A 17,659-nucleotide genomic window follows, 5' to 3' on the forward strand; every position below is an offset into this window, starting at 1 on the left:
ACACGTCATCATAGTGTACTACGCCGTCTGATTATTTGGGTTGAACAATCGCCGTTGATCGCAACAAAGGGCAAGCAAAGAGCCTCCACCGTCCAATCTGAATATGATCCCAATTCCATGGAATATTGACGGCTGACAAATATTCCAAATTCAACCACTAACACTAATTAGGGTTCCAGACTTTAATTTGGCTGTTTGAAGTCCAAACTCCGCGTTGGGCTTAAGCGAACGGCGAAGCTTCGTTTTTAGACGAGTTTATTTAAATTTTATAATAATAATATTTTATCAAAAGCAATCAATGCTATGAAAAAAAAAAGAACTTTAAATTATTTTTTAAATATTATACGAAATTATAATAAATAAAACATTTAAGTATTTCTTATAAATACGTTGAATTAAGTTATATAAAAATTATATGAATAATTAAATTTTGAGTTTACTAAAGGCTCCTCAAATTTTATTTGTCATAATTTAAAACTTTCTATATTTATTTTAATTTCTTTTCTTAGTCATAGTTTTAAAATTAGAGAGAATCGCCTTAAATGGTTTGGTCACATAAAATAGCAGTCTTCCGATTAGAAAAATATAAGTATTAGATTTGACTTATGTTAAGAAAGATAGAGGTAGGCCTAAAAAAATTTCGTTAGAAAATATTAGAAATGTTCTTTCTTTATTACATTTAAACGAGAATTTGAATTTTAACGGGACATAATGGAGAAAAAAGATTCATGTAACAGACCCTACGTAGTGGGACAAAAATTTGATGTTGTTGTTGTTGTTATTGTAGTCCTAGTTTTAAAATTCTTTTTCAAAAATAAAATTGAAAATAATAATTCATAATTATTTGGCAAATATATTATTTTTAATTGACTATTTATTTCTCTTATCAAGAAAATAATTTTAAAAATAGGATTTAAAATGTTATTTGACGACTCAAAGCAACTAATTGTATTTTGATAGTTTAATTAAAAAAAAGGATATATATTTCATTTAAATAAAATAAATAAAATTTAATGCGATATCTATTATTCAAGATTTAGCATTTATATATATAATTTTTATTTAGGATTTTTTAATTAAAAAATAAACTTACCCAAGTTTTAAAATTTAGTTTAGGATTCTCCCCTTTGTTTAAGAAGTTGTGCCCAATTAAAACTTTTTATTACTTAAATAGAAAATTATATATTATATTTTGGAATTTAAAAAAAAAAAACCTAGAAGGGTTGTTACGGCGGACGAGAAACACCCCTCTGCTATAAATAGCTTACGTTGTGCCTCTTCTTCCCCATCTCGAAAATCAACCATTAGATCGAAAGCCTTTCATGTCTCAGAGAACGGCCGTTCCCCATTTCTCTTGTATAGCTTTCGGCCTTCATTCCCATCTCCACGTCTCCAGTGAGATGAACCCTAGCTCTGATTGGTAGAACACGCCCCCATCTTCGCTGCCCCAATATCCTCTCTCTTTAGATCTTTCTCGTTACTGAAAATTTTGGTAACCGGTTTCGTTCGGATCTGAAGTAATGGGTCTGAAGGGATTCGTGGAGGGAGGCATCGCTTCCATCGTCGCTGGCTGCTCCACCCATCCGCTCGATCTCATCAAGGTCCGATTGCAGCTGCAGGGCGAATCGGCGGCGGCGGCGCCCGCCCTCCGCCCTGCCCTAGCCTTCCCAGGCTCTAGCCCCATTGCGATCCCACATTCCAACCCGTCCCTGCGCCGCCCTGGTTTCCTGTCCGTTGGCGCTCAGATCCTTCGCGCTGAGGGTCCTTCCGCTCTTTTCTCCGGAATCTCGGCCACCATACTCCGCCAAACCCTCTACTCCACCACCCGCATGGGTCTCTACGACATCCTAAAGACCAAAATGTCTTCCGAAGGCACGGCGGCGGCTCTACCGCTACACAAGAAGATCGCGGCTGGTTTAATAGCCGGTGCGGTGGGTGCGGCGGTTGGTAACCCCGCCGATGTGGCGATGGTGCGAATGCAGGCGGACGGGCGGCTTCCGATTGCAGATCGCCGGAATTATCGAGGAGTGGTTGATGCCCTAGGGCAGATGGTACGCAGTGAAGGATTGGGGTCTCTCTGGCGGGGCTCGGCGCTTACAGTGAACAGGGCGATGATCGTGACGGCTTCGCAGCTGGCGACTTATGATGAGGCCAAGGAGGCAATTATTGGGAGGAGATTGTTACCTGATGGATTGCCGACGCACGTGGCGGCTAGTTTCGCGGCGGGATTAGTGGCGGCGGTAGCATCAAACCCGGTGGATGTGGTTAAGACGCGGGTGATGAATATGAGGGTTGAGAAAGGGAAGGCGCCTCCCTACACTGGGGCAATCGACTGTGTGGTGAAGACGGTGAAGGCGGAGGGGCCGATGGCTCTTTATAAGGGATTTATTCCTACTGTTTCTCGTCAGGGTCCTTTCACCATTGTCCTGTTCGTAACCCTAGAGCAGGTCCGGTCTCTCCTGAAGGAATTCTAAGCAACTTACATAGCTGCTTGCTCTGGCATTTAAATAAGACTGATGATGATGATGACGATAATAAATTTCTGCTACTGAGCATGAAGATTTTAGTCTCTACGGGAATTCAGGCACTGATTTTCGTTTAAGAATTATTAGTTTAAGCACAAAGTTAGATTTTTTTTTTTCTCAATACTGCTAGAAGTTGCACCAATCTCCGGCAGCTGCTTTACTCTTCGTTTTTTCTACAGTGATTTCTCATTTGTTCCACCCTAGTTGTTTGTTTTCCATATCTTCTATTCAATTATTCTCTCTAAATTACTGAAGTATCGTTGATGAGTTAATTGAATTATTGTTTTCTCTGGAGTTTTCACAAGTTCATGGACAATATCTTGGCCCAGCCCCTGTTTCTGTTGCATCCTCCAAAGCTTTGAGTCTTGCCATGCGCAAGAGAAAATTAACTTAAAACCATTTTTACAGAATGTGAAATCTCATTTATAGAGTTGAACATCTTATACCAAACAATTGATTATTGTCTTCTTTCGATTGGTAACAACCAGTTATATATAGAGCTTTAACATCGCCACCTGAACCACAATCAAGGAATTTTTTTGTCTTCCAATGCCCTAAGGGTTCTTCCCATCATTATTCTACTAAGGTCTGCTAAAATTTTGTTTTTGGTCATGTGATCGTATGAAATTGATCTGAATATATGTTAGGAGAATTGCACAAGACAGAAGGAAATTTTGAGTTAGGATTCCCTCGATTTTTTGTAAAAAAAACAAATAATTGGCTTAACTGGTTTTGAGATTATTGTAATATAAACCTTGATTAATTTGATATATTTTAAAATAAATTCAAAGAAACCCTCATTTGGCTACAACGTTCAAATGCCTCTCATTTCTTGTTGACTTAATGTTATTTTCTACCAACCACTTACTCTTTTAATCTCATCTTTTTTTAATTGAAGGGTGAGTAAATTCTTATTTTTGTTGGACTAGGTATCTTTGTTTTTTCCTTCCCAAGTTTTCTATATAAAATCTATGATGTCTCACAATCTTTTTATTAGTTTGTATGTGAGATCTCCCTACAAAAGTAGGCCACAAAAATTCTACCACTCTAATGCCTTAAATTTTCTAGAATGCATCATTTTGGAACCATATCATTCTAATGCCATGAATTTCTTAGCACACAACAGTTTGACATCATTTTTTGAAGAAAATACCACCATTGTAAACCCTACGCGCATAAATTCGATGGCCAACATGAATAGTATTCGCAAAAAATGAAGCCTCTTGTCCCAATGATCATGATTACAAGGATCTATCTTTGAACCAAGTTGTTAGGCTTTTCCATTTTCTTCCTTGATGAGTTCAACTCTACTCATGAAGGTACATCATGATCACCCTTAAAAAATTGCATTAGTAGTAAGATGGAGGAATCTCATAATAAAATATTTAAGCTCCTATTGGGGGTATGGCAGCCAACTCCAACACAAAGCAAAGGGACCCACCTCCATCAAGATCAACAACTAGTTGGGGCTCTTCAGCTTAGACCTGTCAATATTGGATCCGATCCGAAAACCCGACCCGAAAATTTTGGGTTTAGGTTGACCCAAACCCAAAGCGGGTCGGGTTCAGGTCCTAAAAATCGACCCGTTTGCAAAATCGGGTCTGGTTCAGATTGACCCGGGAATGACCCGGAAACCCAGCTGCCCCGCGCCCGCTGCCCCGCTGTTCTGCACCCGCCTGCCCTTGTGTCACATCGCAGCGTCGTCGCTCGCGTCGCGTCGTAGTCGCTAGCGTCGCGTCGCTCGGTTTGCTTGCCGGCATCGCTGCCGCTGCACCCTTCTGGAACTAAAAAAATTCAACCCGAAGCGGGTCGGGTTCCTATCCGAAAAATCGACCCGTTTGCAAAAAAATTAGTTGGGTTAAAACGAACCGAATAGGGTCGGGTCAGTTTCAGGTTCGACTCGAACCCGACCTGTGACCCGAAATTGACAGGTCTACAGTTTAGCTTGAGAACACGCATGCAAATCCACCTCACCATAAAATAAGGGTTCCACCTTTATCACAAAAGTATATCGATCTCACTAACATAGTTAGTTCTGTTCATCCATCTCATGCAACCCGCCAACCTGCAATCCTCCAATGATCTTCAAAAACTTCGCTCAAACCCGCATCGTTGACACTCTCGTAATGTCCTACGTGACAAGCTTTGACATTTGGCCCACAAAAAATTTCCCTTACGGGGGTGTTAGTCAACTTTATTTTCACCTTAATTTTTAAATGTCTTCACATTTAACTAAAGTTATCCTTCAATACCCCATTTTAACAACATAATCTAAAATCGGACAAATACACAATAATCTCCACCTTGGTCAGATTTTATGACCAAAGAACTACATGTGCGCCTGTTGAGATCTGATCGGCTCCTTGTACTAACTCTATGAGCAAACCCGTCAAACCGAGCCTATTCCTTCTCGTGCCCGGCCTTCATTGTGAGTTTCAATCCATTGCTCCAGCTCTTGCTCCCGCACTTTCTAACCCACGCGCGCCTGCATTCCTTACTATTCCTCCCGTGATCAATTGTCACGGGGGATGAAAATAATATACTAGTATAATATAGGATAGTTTGAGGCCTTCCCATTCTTAAAAGCAAGCATTTAAGGCCTTCCCATTCATAAATAGAAATGTTAAGATAAATTAAACAACGAGTAAATCCTTGTAAAATATTCAGGGATTTATCTATAAAGTTGAAGATTGTGCTTTATTATATTTGGATTATATTATCCGAATAACATAAGGGTAAGGTTGACATTGAAATATATCAATAAGCAATAGGTCATTTAGAGTATCTCTAATTGAATGTCATTTGCCCGTTTGTAGCTCCCGCGAACGTCCAAACGAACCGCAAATGAAATCGTATTTTTGCATTTCACCTCGGTTGTGAAACGCAATTATCACAAAAACCCATTTTTTCCTATTATGTTACAATAAAAAGAGAAATAATATACATAAAATATATTTTTTTTTGGTTAAAAATGAAGTTATATACACAAAATATTCAGATTAAAACTTAATCCAGATGAACTTTAAAATCATTTTTTTTTTCTAAAATAAACTCAATATACATAACCAATCAAAACTTATATTACAAAAATCATAAAATAAATCCAATTGTTGACTCCAAAACTTATTAATCTCATTAGAAAATCCATCCCATGAAGTTTTGACTCCATCAAAGTCTTGGAGCTCACAACTTCTCAGACTTGCGCTCCAAGCAATCCTCCCCTTCCCCCTCCCTTAAATATATCACAATGCAAGCTCTACTCTCATCTCTCTCATTCTATCTTCCACCTATTGCTTACCTCAGAATCCATGGCGGCCTCTCTTAAGCTGCACAAACGGCTGGCCGCAAGCCTTCTCAACTGCGGCAAAGGCAAAATCTGGCTCGATCCCAAAGAACTTAACCACATCTCCTTCGCCAACTCTCGCCAAAATATCAGAAAACTTGTTCATGAAGGTTTCATTATCAAGAAACCAGAGAAGATTCACTCAAGATCTCGGTCCAGACGCTTCGCAGAGGCCAAGCGCAAGGGAAGACATTCTGGATATGGTAAGAGAAAGGGTACCATGGAAGCCAGACTCCCCACCAAGGTCTTGTGGATGAGGAAGATGAGAGTACTCAGGCGTTTGTTGAAGAAATACAGAGAGAATAATAAAATTGATAAGCATGTTTATCATGATATGTATGTGAAGGTGAAAGGGAATGTTTTCAAGAACAAGAGAGTTCTTGTGGAGACTATTTTTAAGTTGAAGAGAGAAAAGGATGGAGAGAAGACTTTGTTTGATCAATTTGATGCTAAGGTGAGTAAGAAGATGAGAAAGATAATCAATTAGTACCGTTGTATTATGTTAAGTGTGTTTAATTATGTTTATCGTGTCGGGAACTCTAAATTGTAATCCATAGATAAAAAAAATTGAACTTGTGGCTTGCGGTTTGTTTTAAATAGGGCTTTATGTGAGTTTCAAGTATATATGTTTGGTTGTTAAGAAGTTTTATTATGTAGGGACTGTTTGGTTTGTTATAAAATGGTTGTAAAGTATTGTAAAGATTTTGAAAATATTGATATTTGTTTTGAAGTAAAAGTAATACAAAGTAGAATTTCAAAGTAAAATGAATTCACCTTCTAGTTTAAACCAAGAACTCTGATTTGGGAGATTCCCAAATACATCAGATATTTATCGCAATTGCCGCCACCCACTGCTACCGCACGTCAGCCATTGACTACCGCCCGTCACCCTTGTTGCAGTTGCCAACCACCCAACCTGTTGGCCACCCACCGCTACCAGTCACCACCACTGTTGATCACCACCACCATCGTTAGCTATCCACTGTCAACAACTACCTTTTTTGCATTTTATATTGCATTCATTTTCCCTCAAACCAAACAAAAAAATTAATCTTATTCAATCCTTTTACAATCATCCAAACATCTTGAAAACATTTCTTTTATACTGCATTTCTTTTCAGGCAACCAAATAACCCTCAATTACTTATATAAAATATTTGGTTATAAAGTATTATTACAAATAAATTTTATTGAAACATGTTCGATAGGAAAAAAATATTTGTAGAATACTTGTATTATATATTTAATATTATAAAATAATACTAAAATTACTCTCTTTATTTTATAAATTTAGAATATCTTAAATTTTTTAATAAATATATTTCAATTTTACTTGAATGTATCTTGCTCATAATTAAAAAAAAAATTTACTCTGTACCAGATCTGCGCGTAGATCCTCATATTTGCTGGGCTTATTCTACGTTTCTAGCCTTTAAAAAAACTTGGAGTAGCCCATTAAACTTTACCCCCAATAATGGACCAATTTAGTAACAGATCAAAACGGCCTAGCCCATGAAATGCGTGATAATCATGTTGCTGGGGTTTTTTTTTTTTCAGTTAAATTAGATGAGAGCTAGAATTCCACTCATCAAAATATTTAAAATTTATCTTGGATTTTTTATTCTATATCTTATATAATTTTTTAAATAAAAAAATAAAATTAATATTGATAAATCTACAAAAAAATCGATGTGATCAGCTCGTATGCCAACAAAAAAATTAAATTAGAATCTTCTATAGATAAATCCATTATTATATGAACTTCAATTTAAAAAAATTTATAGTCGAATTGAACTTCTCAATGAGATGAATCTCATGATATTAAAGATGGTCCAATCTAAGACTTAATGAGCTCAAATCAAACACTTGAAGTATGATTGAAAACTTCAAGCTTTAATGGAATGACAATTGATATGAAAGAACTAGAGAACTCTCATGTATTTCTAGCTATTGTCACTGACCAGAACCACTAGTTATTGCTACCGATAGCAACATCGACGTCGACAATTATCATAAATAATAGCCACAACCTCCAAAATTCTGACAAGATTTAACCCTGCTAATGAGTATAGTTGTCTACTTGTGGAAATTTACTTTCTATAATCCCTATTGGGGGTCTCAAGCATTACTATTGGGTGTTAATTGTTGATCTGTGAACAATTGTGGGTGAGTAGCTTTAATAAATTCTTTTGACGAGAACACATAGCTAGCTAGTGAGTGGTCTGGGCAAATTAGGAGTTCTTGAGGGAAGCTATGTCCAAATAAGAATTAGACAAGAGATTATGATTTTGTTTGGGATGACTTTCTTTCTGCTTCTTAAATTAACTTTTTATAATAAAAAAGTTTCTCTAAGAAGAAGTAGCCTTCCCAAACAAAGCATACGTATAATATTTCAAAAAATGATGAAGTATATGTGGATCTTATAGTCCACAAAGGGATTCCCATTGATTAAAGTGGTAACTCTATAACATACATGATTGTGGGGATATATGCTTTGATACAAAAACAATATGCATTATATTTTCTTAATACATAGAGAAAAATGTCTATGAAGCTTAAGCTAATGATATGACATACATTAGAAAGTGGAACTCGGGAGACCATACTGAATGAGTGCCCTCCAAAATTGACTCTCAATTATGAGTTTGTAAATGTGAAGCCATTCTTCCACCCACCAATAAGATGCCCATTAAAGGTCTTAATAATGGAAACTTGCTAGTCAGAGAAGCATTTGCATTGAGATTTTAAGATTAAATAAGAATACGGCTAAGTTATATATATATATATATATATATATATATATGTCAATTAAGATAAATTCATACACATATCGCATACAAAAGAGTCGAAACCAAGACCTCTTAATTGATAGCCTAAACTCCCAACTAATAGACCAATGCAAGTTGTGTAAAAGGCTAAGTTATTCTATGATGAATTCAGATCGGTAAGTATCACAATAAAATTAATTGACACAAGGTTCAAACCTACAGTCATTGTGGAGTGTCGAGAGCAAGTATTTATTATCGAGAAAAATTATATTGTCTCATATAGCTTTGAGCAAAAACTAGATAATTGTTTAGATTGCATACCCCTTTTTTTAGCCCTTGATATTATATTTATAATACCTTGATAAATATGCCAATTTGTAACACATCTCTCACCACGCAACTCATATTGATATGTTGGTTGAGATTTTGGCTACAAATCAAGAGGTTTTGAGTTTGAAGTTGCGCATGTGAATCTTAGGGGTGTCAATATTTGAAATGACCCGAAAATCTGACTCGAACCCGAACTGAAAATTTTGGGTTCTGGTTTGGGAGTTCGACCCGTTTGTAAAACTTGGTTGGGTTTGGGTTGATACGGAAACCTGAAATCAAATCACTATTTGACCCAGACTGACCATTTACAGCTCAGTCGCGTCATTCATCGTGCCATCTCTCTCAGTCGCTTCCATCACTCCATCTCAGCCTCGTCCACTCAGTTTTGTCCGCTCAGTCGCATCGCCGTCGGGGACTCAAGCCACTGGTTCATTCGTCGTTGCTGATCGTTGCCCTCGCACGACCGTTGCACTCGCCGTCGCATCAAGCAGCTCAAGCATCCCTGCATCTAGTTAGTTCGCTAACTGCTGCCCTCGCACACCTTCGTTGCTAACCGCCATCGGGCATTACCGTCAAACTCTGGTATGTTCACGAAACCGCGTGAATCGGGTCATGTCGGGTTGAATCGGATATGATGCGGGTCGGGTTCGGGTCTAAGAATCTGACCCGTTTGCAAAAACGGAACGGATTATGTCAAATAGAAGCGGTTCATTGTTGGGTTTGACCTGAGCCCGACCCGTAACCCGTTTTTGACACCCCTATATGTAATATGTGTGATAGTTTACTTTAATGACTCAAATGTCCTAAAAAAAATCTCTCTCACCTCGAGCTACTCGTCTTTCTCTGGCATGCACATAATAAATTTGATTAAGAATAATACTTAAGATTCTTCCATGATCAAACATGTCAGTCATATTGATGCCCAAGAGGTTATTAAACTCCTAAGAGAAATTCTTCATAAAAGACATGATAAAAAACTTCACAAGAGGAGAATTTTTTTTTTTTTTTGAGCTTTGTCTTACAACCCAAAATTTCTCAGCATGAGTAACTCCATTGACGTGCATAATAGAGATGATATCTAAAACAAACAAACATCTTAAAGCTCCCTTCTTACTTCTTAGTGAAACTATTTCAATGAAAAATACCTCATAATTTTGCCCCTTATTATGTTTCCCATATAAAAAAAAATGTGTTTCTCAATTATATGTGCAACATTTCATATTATTCTAAGATACTAAATTATCTCTATCATTATAAATTTTAAATAAATAATAATTGGTGTCTCCAAAATTATGAGTAAAAGGTCAAGAATGCAATGAAAATTCTAATAACTCATCTTCATTAAATTTACATTTCGTTTGGGACAGTTTTCTTATTGCTTTGTTTTTCATAACGCAACAACAGTTTTTATTTAGGCTTCGTTTGGGACGACTTTTTATTTTTTCGAATGCAGCTTTCTAGGTAATACAAAATTTTATCGAGCTAGAAATTTTTGTACTAAAAAACTATTTTAAAAAGCATTACGAAAGCCACCCCAAACAACGACTTAGTTGTTATTTTTTACTTTTTTCAAAAACTTTTTATGCTAAAAATTTATTTTTTGTAGCAACTTTTAAAAAGTTATTTTCACTTTGGTAGTTTTGCGATGTTGAGATAAAATTGCTTACTTGGTTATAATAAATGGATAAAAGTAATGTAAAATTGCTTACTTGAGCTATTTATTAGAATATAATTATAGTAATTATGATAAAAACCAATTCTTATTTCATGTAATGGGCTTTTTATGAGAAATATTTATTTGGAAATTGAGGATAAAAGCAAATTATTTTAAATTTAATAAAAATACTCTGTAATCACATTATAAGGAAAAAATATTCACTAAAAGACCTCTTCTTCCCCTATGAATTTTTTGTTCTTCTGAACAAGCTGCCATTTCATTACTGAATTAAATAGCGGAAAATTGAGACCAAGAGAAACAACAAACCTAGCTCCGTCTCGTGGATGTCGCACATTGCTAGCCGCTACCTATCACACACACGTCGAAGCATGCCGCAGCTCATCTCGCCCGATCTCCTCACTCGTGTTGGTTGCCTCAATCGCTTTGACTGCCTCTGGACTAATTATTGATAGTCGGGGGACTATTTCGAGCTTTTACTCTTTTCTCAAATATATACTCAAGCTGTTTCCAGACCTGAAAATTACTTCAAAATTAATACATTATTAGAACAATTCTATGAATCATATCTATAGCAAACAGAAGGCATGCAAACATGCCAAACCAAACAAAAAAGTGACTACTGATGATACCCAAGAAAGCTCTTCTGATCCATCTCTCTCTTTTCCTGCCATCATGCATGCATGCTGATCATCAAGCTACAGCATTGCATGCAAAATAACCATTACAGTGATAGTTGGAGAGAGAGAGAGAGAGAGAGAGAGAGAGAGAGAGATTGGATAATTGGAGTAATTTCTTATCTTTCTTCCTTAACTGTGTAATTGTTTGTAACTGTGTTGTGTTGTCATTCTTTTGGAACTTTTTGGGAGAAGAGGGGAAAATCATGCATGTGCTAGCTTGGGGGTGATTGATCAGAAAGAGGAACAAAGCCAATCAGAAGAAGATGAATTCTTCTTTTTTAATAGAAAATAATTCTGATACCTTCATAAATATATGATGTATGATGAATATATATTATTTGTAAGATTAAAATAAGAAGAATTACTAGGCCACATCATCATAGAGATCATATGTACTGAACCAGTAAAAAAAATTCTTTTAAGGGATTTTTTAGTCCTTCAATTGATCATAACATGACATTGATCTGTTGATTAAAAGTTTTGGCTATCAATTATGATCAAGTCTTGGGTTCAAATATTGACCTAAGAAAAAAAGAGATATTTCTTAAACTAAAATATGTTAGACGATGACGATGAACGAATCGATAGTGGCCTAATGGCAATTTGTTATGATAAAATTAAATTTACTTTGGATTCAATAAATAAGCTATTGATAGTGTTGGAACCATAGCGATTTGGTTGAAAATAAATTGAAGGATTATAGCGAAACGAATTTGAGTTCTCATAATGTCTAGAAAAATCAACTGTTCATCATGAGAACCCTAATAGCTGGGATATGACTAATGATGATGGTGATGATAAAATAAGGCTTCTATTAATGAATCAATGTTCTTAATTATTATGATTATTCAAATAATAAATCTAATAAAGAAACCTAATATCTTATTATTAAGGAATAATCACCGAAAATATATTTCATAAAATACTTTCCCTGTGATAATTATTTAAAATATTAGCCTAATATTTTCTTTAGAAGGTAAAACTTAATATTACCCACCTTAAGCTTAAAGCTGTAGAGGTGCAGCTTGTTAACTCTAGAGGAATTTCATAAACTTCATTATAGAGTTAAAAAAGGCTATGTTTGGATTGAAAAAAGTGAAGAAAATGTAATAAAATTGGAAAATTTTTATTGTTCATTAAAATTCAATCAATTATTTGAGATTTTTCAATGTTGCCACCAGCCATCGGCCACACTGAAGACCATGACCACAGTCGCCAATGACCACCTCTCTCGATCACCGTCATTGAGTTTTACATTGCATTCACTTTACTTTATATCAAATAAAAAAAATTAATATTTTATTGGAAATTATTACGCACTTCAAATATCTCTCTCTTCAACTAACCCTAACCCATTTAATTTAAAAAAATATCATCTTCTTGGCTGAGCTGCTCGTTTAGGTGGCCCTAGCTACTTCCGTATCTTCCAGGGAAGTTCTCTTCCTTTTCTGGTTTTGTTTTTGGCTTTTCGTTTTTTGGTTCAATTTTCATTTCCGACGTGTGCTGGAATGGCGCCCAAGCTTTCCGACCCCGATTTTTTAGGGGGATTGTCTTCTTTGCGTTCTTTTCTTGATGTTCTTGCGGACATGCACCTCTTCTGTTACTGTATTTCTGAAACTTAAGGCATCATCTTTTTGTGGATTGCCTTCCCTTTGGATCTCGGAATAAGAAATCAAGGCTTTAGTTGTTCCGTTCTAGTTTTGTTTGGTAGGTTATTTTCCCTCCAAACTGTCATCTCTTGATTCCATTCGTAGATTTTTCTTTAACCTCAAGCTGAATGGGGAGGTTTCGATCACTTTGCTGGATCTATCACATATCCTTATCAAGCTTGCAAATAATCTTTACTACTGTAGGGTGTTCTGTCATCGATCTTATTTGGTGTATAATTGTTACATAAAGCTTACCAAGTGGTCTCCCCTAGTTGATATCAGTATTGAGTCGCTGGTGATCCCGATTTGGGTTTCATTTCTTCAATTACAACCTCATCTCTTCTCTCCCCGTATTCTTTTGAATAATTAATGGTTTGGGCTCTCTCTTTGGAAAACCTTTAAAAATTGATTCGGACACTTATAACGGTTTCATGCCGTCCTTAGCCCGTTTTTAGTTGAGCTGGATATAATTAAATCCTACCCGGACAAGGTTTAGTTATGCCTTAAAAAATTTGTCTATGTTCAGCAAGTTGTTATGGATGAATTCCCTCCCTTTTGCGCTTCTTATAAAAGTATTGGTCATGTAACTGTCATCCTATGGAGGATTTGTCCAATCCTAACAAGGTTTCTAATAAGGCTTCTGACAATCTTGCTTTGATTCATCTTTCTCCCTCTTCCCCTATTGTGTCACTTCTTGCTGCATGTGGGGGATTGTTCGAATATTGTGGTTGTTGTCGATTTAGGTATTGCTGATTTGGATGGGAATGAGGGGTTTACACCTACTATTACTAATTCTAATTTACCCTAGGTGGACTTTGTAGTGGCTGGGGTCGAACCTATTGCCCGGGCTTCTCAGTTAGGTTCCAGTGACGTTGGTGAATTTAATTATGGTTTTAATTTTAAACTGGCTTTGTCTTGTGTGGATACTGTCTCTGTCCCGTGCGGTTTGGCTATGGCTGATGCGCCTTGTGTGGGCGCTGAGCCTTCAGGTTCTCCTGTTTCTCCTATTCGGGAATTTCTTGTTTGTGATTAAATTATTCCAGTGAATCGGGAAGCTGTCTCCTCTTCTATTAATTTGATTTCGAACAAGCTATTTCATGATCAATCAGATTTAGCTTCAAATAATGTCTTTGAGGGTAGTGTTAATTTTGTTAATATACCTATTTCTGTTACGTCTAATGTGGAAATGAAAGATCATGTGGCTAAGTCCGTGAAAAACTCTATTTTGGTTCAAACTGACTGGCTTATTTTGGAGGATTATCTTTCTTCTCCCTCTTGTGGGGAGGAAGCGGATATTCAAGAATTTGAGGAGGATAGGGTTGACAATGCTGCCATTCGTAGTTATCTTAATGAGAGTGGTGAAAAGCATGCATAAAAGTAAAGGCAAGAAGAAATATGATTTGTTGATTGGCTTTTGCTATTTCATCGATGGTTTTTGTTGAGTTGGTGGGCGATGATGAGAAGGCCCCCGTCTTCCCCTTGTTGGCTTGGCTGGTTGGCAACCTGGGTGCCTCATTTTGTTCCTTGGTGGAGTATGGACTGCGTTCGTATAGCTGTCACTTACGGATGATCCGCATTTGACTGCGAGGTTGGTTTAGGGGGCCTCCATTTCTGAGTCCCCTTTCATTGCTTATTTTGATATGTTTGTCTCCATTGGATTTTAGTGTTTGTAGGATGGGCTGTTGGCCTCTAGATGTTGCACCCCTTTTTTTTTCTTTGAATAAAATTGTGTTTTTTGTTTAAAAAAAAATATCATCTGATTCATTAATTTTTTGTATGGTTGAAAAGAGATCCTTTATGCCAAATATTTACGTCATATAACATAATAAAATTAAATATATTTTTGAGTCAATAAATAAGCTATTGATAGTGCTGGAACTCGTAGAAATTTGGTTAAAAATAAATCGAAGAATTATAGCGAAACGAATTCGAGTGCTCATAATGCCTAGAAAAACTAACTGTTGATTATAAGAATCCTAATAGTTGGGATATGACTAATGATGATGGTGATGATAGAATACGAATTCTATTAAAGAGTCAATGTTGTTAATTAGTATGATTATTCATATGATGATTCTAATAAACACACCTAATATCTTATTATTAATGAATAATCACTGAAAATATATTTCATAAAATTCTTTCCATGTGACAATTATTTAAAATATTAGCCTAATGTTTTCTTTAGAAGGTAAAACATAATCTTAATTACCCACCTTGAGCTTAAAGCTGTAGAGGTGCAGCTTGTTAACTCTAGAGGAATTTCATAAACTTCATTATAGAGTTAAAAAAGGCTATGTTTGGATTGAAAAAAGTGAAGAAAATGTAATAAAATTGGAAAATTTTTATTGTCGTTCATTAAAATTCAATCAATTATTTGAGATTTTTCAATGTTGCCACCAGCCATCGGCCACACTGAAGACCATGACCACAGTCGCCAATGACCACCTCTCTCGATCACCATCATTGAGTTTTACATTGCATTCACTTTACTTTATATCAAATAAAAAAAATTAATATATTTTATTTATTTTATACTCAAACTAATAACTCAAAAATATTTCAAATATATAACATTCCTTTTACATGTTTTTCTAGCAAACCGATTAACTTTTATATAACATAAAAAAAAGTGGTTATACTTTATATTCAATGTAGAAATATATATAATACTCATATATTATTATTATTATTATCATTAAAATACTTTTTATTTATATATATGGAATTTATGCATAAAATAAAAATTTTCAAATGTATTTCCATATATTTTTAAATTTAAAATAAGAAATTCTTCTCAATCTAAATCTATGATTTTATGAACACACTGATGTGGATATGAAATGGCAATAATACATGACATACAAATTATTTATTAAAAGTATATGAAATAGAAACACAATAGACATTAAATTAGAATAGTATATTTTAGAAACTAAAAAAATTGCAAAGCAACTACACTAGTTTAAACAAATAGAAAATGATATCATATAGTAATAAATCTATTTAAATTGATAACAAAATTAAATGTATAATCAAATTTTTAAATACCATAAACTCAATCGAAGGAGAAATAATCACATGATATTTGATGTCTTCAGAAAAAAAACTAGATAGTAAGAACATTAAGGCAAACTTGTATTAAAAACTTTCAGATTTAAATTTAAGAACATATGAACTTATATTCAATAAACTTAATTATAGTCAAATTGAACATCTCAATCAGATGAACTTATTGAAACCATAAATGATATGATCTATTCTTAAGGCTTATTTACAAGTTTCAGGACATTACTTAAAAGAACAAGTGTCTTCAAATTTTGTGTGCTTATAGTTAAATCAAATTGATCGATGAGCCTATTTCAATGAGCCAAGATCATTCTATTCTAAGAATAGGAAGAATAAGAAGATAATCAATTACTAAATAAACAATTTATGATCAAGGGATCAAAATGAGTAATTTAATAATTATTTTGGATTCCAGCAAAATTTACTAAAACATTACTAAGAAAAAGACTCTAAACAAGGCTCAATTTTTCACATAGAGGGGTTCTTAAGTTGAGAGATCTAGAGATATCTATTGCCTTGCTCAACTATCGCTACAGAAGACCAACATTAGCAATTCTCATAGCCATCACCTAATTTCCATTATCTAAATATGGACACCCAACTATTATAGAATTAGATAATTTTTTAAATTGTTTATAATCTCATCTTCTTCGGTAGGATGAACTTTTGTATCTTCAATTATGTTGTGGATTATTTTAACATGGCTATTTTGGATTTTTCACATAAAAAATGATGGCAATTAGTACAACTTCTAGTTTCTCTGAGAACTCAACTTCAAAAATTTGTGTTTTTTACGTATTTATATAAACTAAAATATTAAATCTTTGACTGCAATAAATTTTATATTACATAATAGTTTTAGCACCGTCGCTAATAAAAGAAGAATTTAGGTAGTGAAGGTCATCTAAGCTTCACTTTAGAGGATCATAAGAGTATGAAAAAAAGTTTTCAAGTTAAAACCTTTTAACACTCAAAGGATTTTGGATAACAAAGAGCATAATCACAGCATAATGAAAATTTCATCCCATAAAATCAACAATAGTTTAGGATAATTCATTAGATGTCGCTTAGGTAATACCTCTTCATGTTATAGTTTGCACTCCACTATATTCTCATCAATATCTCTCGAATATTATTAGATCAATTGACCATTCTCTCTCTTTTTTTTTTTTTAACAGAATATATATATATATATTGATAAAAGCAAAAGATACAACAATGTAGGAAATAAAACAAAACAAAACCTAAAAAATACAACCAAAGGAGCGGGCTCAGCAAACGGCCAGAGCTACCAGCGTCCCTGAAGCCATGCAGGACCGTCCAGTAAGGTAAATAGCGACCAAAAAGCCAAGCCCCAGGTTGCCACTGCAGAACCACAGGGACACGAGCCCTAACCACATCATAGCCCTAACTGCACCGAAATCATCCCCTCAAACCATAAACAATTAATAGAAACCCGATAAGATAGCAAAGTCTAAGCAAAATAAGCAACATAAATTAGCGTCGACGACGACCTCTTCCACGAAATCTCCCACGACATCTCCCCCGAGATGCCACATTAATGCTAGGACTAGCACAAACCAATGTGAAATCGTTGCCAGGATCAGAACCCCCACAAAT

General features: G+C 35.2%; 2 protein-coding genes across 2 annotated transcripts; both read left to right on the forward strand.

The window, feature by feature from the left end:
• Positions 1 to 1,274: 1,274 nt before the first annotated feature.
• LOC110102979 (mitochondrial uncoupling protein 5-like) lies at positions 1,275 to 2,802 on the forward strand. Its single transcript, XM_020831507.2, has one exon. It carries the CDS (start codon positions 1,521 to 1,523, stop codon positions 2,472 to 2,474), a length of 954 nt encoding a protein of 317 aa, XP_020687166.1. The 5' UTR covers positions 1,275 to 1,520; the 3' UTR covers positions 2,475 to 2,802.
• Positions 2,803 to 4,364: 1,562 nt separating this feature from the next.
• LOC110102980 (60S ribosomal protein L19-1-like) lies at positions 4,365 to 6,514 on the forward strand. The gene has a single exon (XM_020831508.2). It carries the CDS (start codon positions 5,834 to 5,836, stop codon positions 6,353 to 6,355), a length of 522 nt encoding a protein of 173 aa, XP_020687167.1. The 5' UTR covers positions 4,365 to 5,833; the 3' UTR covers positions 6,356 to 6,514.
• Positions 6,515 to 17,659: the final 11,145 nt, after the last annotated feature.

The sequence above is a fragment of the Dendrobium catenatum genome, unplaced genomic scaffold, assembly GCF_001605985.2.
Source record: "Dendrobium catenatum unplaced genomic scaffold, ASM160598v2 fragScaff_scaffold_1482, whole genome shotgun sequence".
NCBI classification, from domain to species: Eukaryota; Viridiplantae; Streptophyta; class Magnoliopsida; order Asparagales; family Orchidaceae; genus Dendrobium; species Dendrobium catenatum.